At 46.9% G+C, this 5,000-nt stretch overlaps 1 protein-coding gene across 1 annotated transcript in view; it reads right to left on the bottom strand.

The window, feature by feature from the left end:
- mbd1a (methyl-CpG binding domain protein 1a) overlaps positions 1 to 5,000 on the bottom strand; it is an 80,807-nt gene that overhangs the window by 16,214 nt on the left and 59,593 nt on the right. Inside the window, exons 15-16 of the mRNA XM_045206796.1 lie at positions 2,480 to 2,587; positions 838 to 1,134 (exon numbers count right to left, since the gene is read on the bottom strand). Coding sequence (XP_045062731.1) covers positions 838 to 1,134; positions 2,480 to 2,587 — 405 coding nt within the window. The remainder of the gene's footprint in view (positions 1 to 837; positions 1,135 to 2,479; positions 2,588 to 5,000) is intronic.

Here is a 5,000-nt window from a genome sequence, read left to right as displayed (position 1 = left end):
AGAGAGAGAGAGAGATAACCAATCCAATAATGTCCATGATAGATAAAGTAATAAAGAGAGAGATAACCAATCCAATAATGTCCATGTTAGATAAAGTAATAGAGAGAGAGAGAGATAACCAATCCAATAATGTCCATGATAGATAAAGTAATAAAGAGAGAGAGAGAGAGATAACCAATCCAATAATGTCCATGATAGATAAAGTAATAAAGAGAGAGATAACCAATCCAATAATGTCCATGCTAGATAAAGTAATAGAGAGAGAGAGAGATAACCAATCCAATAATGTCCATGATAGATAAAGTAATAAAGAGAGAGATAACCAATCCAATAATGTCCATGCTAGATAAAGTAATAGAGAGAGAGAGAGAGATAACCAATCCAATAATGTCCATGCTAGATAAAGTAATAAAGAGAGAGATAACCAATCCAATAATGTCCATGATAGATAAAGTAATAAAGAGAGAGATAACCAATCCAATAATGTCCATGATAGATAAAGTAATAAAGAGAGAGATAACCAATCCAATAATGTCCATGATAGATAAAGTAATAAAGAGAGAGATAACCAATCCAATAATGTCCATGATAGATAAAGTAATAGAGAGAGAGATAACCAATCCAATAATGTCCATGCTAGATAAAGTAATAGAGAGAGAGAGAGATAACCAATCCAATAATGTCCATGTTAGATTTACATTTACATTTTAGTCACTTAGCAGACGCTCTTATCCAGAGCGACTTACAGTTAGCGAGTGCATACATTTTTCATACTGATAAAGAGAGTAAAGAACAAGGGAGAGAGATTAAAAAGAGCGGGACTGACGGACAGCTCACCTCTGGAGTGACATCATCAGGAGTGACATCATGGATGACCCCAGGGGTCAACCTAGGCATGACCTTTGCCCCGGTGACCTCTGGCAGGTCAGGTGGTCCGAGGTTGATGATGATGGTTCGAGGTACCTCAGCATACAACTCTACTAGCTGTTCCTCCTCAGTGTAGTCTAGTGGGGCATGCTCTCTAGTGGACACACTGTACGGTGCCGAGGGCTCAGCAGGGGGCTGGTTCACATACTTCACAGCTGGTGGTTCAGATCTCATGTAGTCAACTGCAGGGCACAGGACTGGGGAGGCCTTGGGAGAAATGGAGCAGGAGAGCGTTAGAAATAAAAAAAACATTGATCAGCTGGTTTTGAGTACAGACAGACATGCTTATTGTTTTCCTATCTATGGACTAGCTGGTTTTCCTATCTATGGACTAGCTGGTTTGACTACCTATGGACTAGCTGGTTTTCCTATCTATGGACTAGCTGGTTTTCCTACCTATGGACTAGCTGGTTTTCCTACCTATGGACTAGCTGGTTTGACTACCTCTGGACTAGCTGGTTTGACTACCTATGGACTAGCTGGTTTTCCTACCTATGGACTAGCTGGTTTTTCTACCTATGGACTAGCTGGTTTTCCTACCTATGGACTAGCTGGTTTTTCTACCTATGGACTAGCTGGTTTTCCTACCTATGGACTAGCTGGTTTGACTACCTATGGACTAGCTGGTTTTCCTACCTATGGACTAGCTGGTTTTCCTACCTATGGACTAGCTGGTTTGACTACCTCTGGACTAGCTGGTTTGACTACCTATGGACTAGCTGGTTTTCCTACCTATGGACTAGCTGGTTTTTCTACCTATGGACTAGCTGGTTTTCCTACCTATGGACTAGCTGGTTTTTCTACCTATGGACTAGCTGGTTTGACTACCTATGGACTAGCTGGTTTGACTACCTATGGACTAGCTGGTTTTCCTACCTAAGGACTAGCTGGTTTGACTACCTATGGACTAGCTGGTTTTTCTACCTATGGACTAGCTGGTTTGACTACCTATGGACTAGCTGGTTTTCCTACCTATGGACTAGCTGGTTTTCCTACCTATGGACTAGCTGGTTTTCCTACCTATGGACTAGCTGGTTTTTCTACCTATGGACTAGCTGGTTTTCCTACCTATGGACTAGCTGGTTTTTCTACCTATGGACTAGCTGGTTTGACTACCTATGGACTAGCTGGTTTTTCTACCTATGGACTAGCTGGTTTTCCTACCTATGGACTAGCTGGTTTTCCTATCCATGGACTAGCTGGTTTTCCTATCCATGGACTAGCTGGTTTGACAACCTATGGACTAGCTGGTTTGACTACCTATGGACTAGCTGGTTTTTCTACCTATGGACTAGCTGGTTTTCCTATCTATGGACTAGCTGGTTTTCCTACCTATGGACTAGCTGGTTTTCCTACCTATGGACTAGCTGGTTTTCCTATCTATAGACTAGCTGGTTTTCCTACCTATGGACTAGCTGGTTTTCCACACCAAGCTGGGACAGTGCAATAGTCTGAAAAGTCCCATTCAGTACCAGCCAGCTAATTTGTGAATACGGTGATAATGATGATGGATGATGATGATGATGATGATGATGATGTGTGTGTGACTCACTCCCTGAGAAGCGAGGCTGGGGCCAGGGGTGATGGTAATTTGGTTGCCGTTCATCCTGATGAACTGGAGGTTGCCATGGTCACCCTGGTAACAGCTCTGGGGGTAGGGCTGGAGATAAGGCAGGGATATTAATACAATTATACTAGAGGCATGCATTCAGCGATTCAGCATTAGGGTCAATTCAAATTGGCGTGATGCATGCTGAATGCGGAACGAGGGAGAGTGCGGAACGAGGGAGTTTGTTATTTTGAAAGTCTCTGATAAAGTTAGGTTACTAGCTACTTTTTGAGTTTGGATCCTGCGACGCGGTTAGCCTCAGTTGGATCCCATGACGCGGTTAGCCTCAGTTGGATCCCGCAACGCCGTTAGCCTCAGTTGGATCCCGCAACGCCGTTAGCCTCAGTTGGATCCCGCAACGCCGTTAGCCTCAGTTGGATCCCGCAACGCCGCGTTAGCCTCAGTTGGATCCCCGCAACGCCCGTTAGCCTCAGTTGGATCCCGCAACGCCGTTAGCCTCAGTTGGATCCCGCAACGCCGTTAGCCTCAGTTGGATCCCGCAACGCCGTTAGCCTCAGTTGGATCCCGCAACGCCGTTAGCCTCAGTTGGATCCCGCAACGCCGTTAGCCTCAGTTGGATCCCGCAACGCCGTTAGCCTCAGTTGGATCCCGCAATGCGGTTTGCCTCAGTTGCGGGGACCGCTATATCGGTCCAGGGATCCTGTCAACTAATAGTTTGAAGAGCTGCTTGGCGTAGGTTTCCTTGACAGCTTGAACACAGCCCGCAAAGCGGTTAACCCTTGTGGCTGGGACTGTGGATTGTCCCGGGCTTGTGGCTGTCTAAATCCCTGCTGTTGGAGCTTCCATCAGCCCTGCGACCTGCTCTGCCTGGAACTGCATGGAGTACCAGCGATAGCCTACAAATACATCCAAAACTAAAGGTGGGTGGAATGGAGAGGACAGTGTTTCTCTATCACAGGTGAACAAAAAGGGGTCTACAAGCAGCTGCTACGTTTACATTTTAGCAGACGCTCTTATCCAGAGCGAATTACATGAGCAATTAGGGTTAAGTGCCTTGCTCAAGGGCACAGACAGAATTATCGCCTATTCGGCTTGGGGATTCGAACCAGCAACCTTTCAGTTACTGGCCCAACGCTCTTAACCACTAGGCTACCTGGCGCCGTTACAACAGGAAAACAGCTACAAGAGCTCTGTCCAAATACTGACGGACTCAACTAACAAAAGAATGGACCATCTGACCAGAGAGGTCCAGGACCTTAAGACCTTCAGAACAGTTTGTAATTCTCCCAGGGAGAGGTGGACGTCCTGAAAGAGACTACTTGCAGCAAGATGGCAACAAACTGGAAGTCCTCGTGAGATGACATCAGAACAGTCTGAGAATCATTATTAACAATGACTCAACCTAGGCATGGAACTTGAAGCTCTCAACCTGCTCCACTACAGCCCCGTTGATGAGAATGGGGGGCGTGCTCGGTCCTCTTTTTCCTGTAGTCCACAATCATCTCCTTTGTCTTGGTCATGTTGAGGGAGAGGTTGTTATCCTGGCACCACACGGCCAGGTCTCTGACCTCCTCCCTATAGGCTGTCTCATCGTTGTCGGTGATCAGGCCTACCATTGTTGTGTCGTCGGCAAACTTAATGATGGTGTTGGAGTCGTGCCTGGCCATGCAGTCATGGGTGAACAAGGAGTACAGGAGGGGACTGAGCACACACCCCTGAGGGGCCCCCGTGTTGAGGATCAGCGTGGCAGATGTGTTGTTACCTACCCTTACCACCTGGGGGGCGGCCCGTCAGGAAGTCCAGGATCCAGTTGCAGAGGGAGGTGTTTAGTCCCAGGGTCCTTAGCTTAGTGATGAGCTTTGAGGGCACTATGGTGTTGAACGCTGAGCTGTAGTCAATGAATAGCATTCTCACATAGGTGTTCCTCTTGTCCAGGTGGGAGAGGGCAGTGTGGAGTGCAATAGAGATTGCATCATCTGTGGATCTGTTGGGGCGGTATGCAAATTGGAGTGGGTCTGGAGTTATAATAATGGTGTTTATGTGAGCCATGACCAGCCTTTCAAAGCACTTCATGGCTACAGACATGAGTGCTACGGGTTGGTAGTCATTTAATCTTAGTGTCCTTGGGCACAGGGACTATGGTGGTCTGCTTGAAACATGTTGGTATTACAGACTCAGTCAGGGACATGTTGAAAATGTCAGTGAAGCCACTTGCCAGCTGGTCAGTGCATGCTCGGAGTACACGTCCTGGTAATCCGTCTGGCCCTGCGGCCTTGTGAATGTTGACCTGTTTAAAGGTCTTACTCACATCGGCTACGGAGAGCGTGATCACATAGTCACCGGAACAGCTGCATGCTTCAGTGTTGCTTGCTTCGAAGCGAGCATAGAAGTGATTTAGCTCGTCTGGTAGGCTCGTGTCACTGGGCAGCTTGCGGCTGTGCTTTGTAGTCTGTAATAGTTTGCAAGCACTGCCACATCCGACGAGCGTCAGAGCTGGTGTAGT

This window comes from Coregonus clupeaformis, chromosome 24 (assembly GCF_020615455.1).
Source record: "Coregonus clupeaformis isolate EN_2021a chromosome 24, ASM2061545v1, whole genome shotgun sequence".
Classification (NCBI taxonomy): domain Eukaryota; kingdom Metazoa; phylum Chordata; class Actinopteri; order Salmoniformes; family Salmonidae; genus Coregonus; species Coregonus clupeaformis.
The sequence above is the reverse complement of the archived record's forward strand: the minus strand, read 5'-3'. Positions and strand labels throughout refer to the sequence as shown.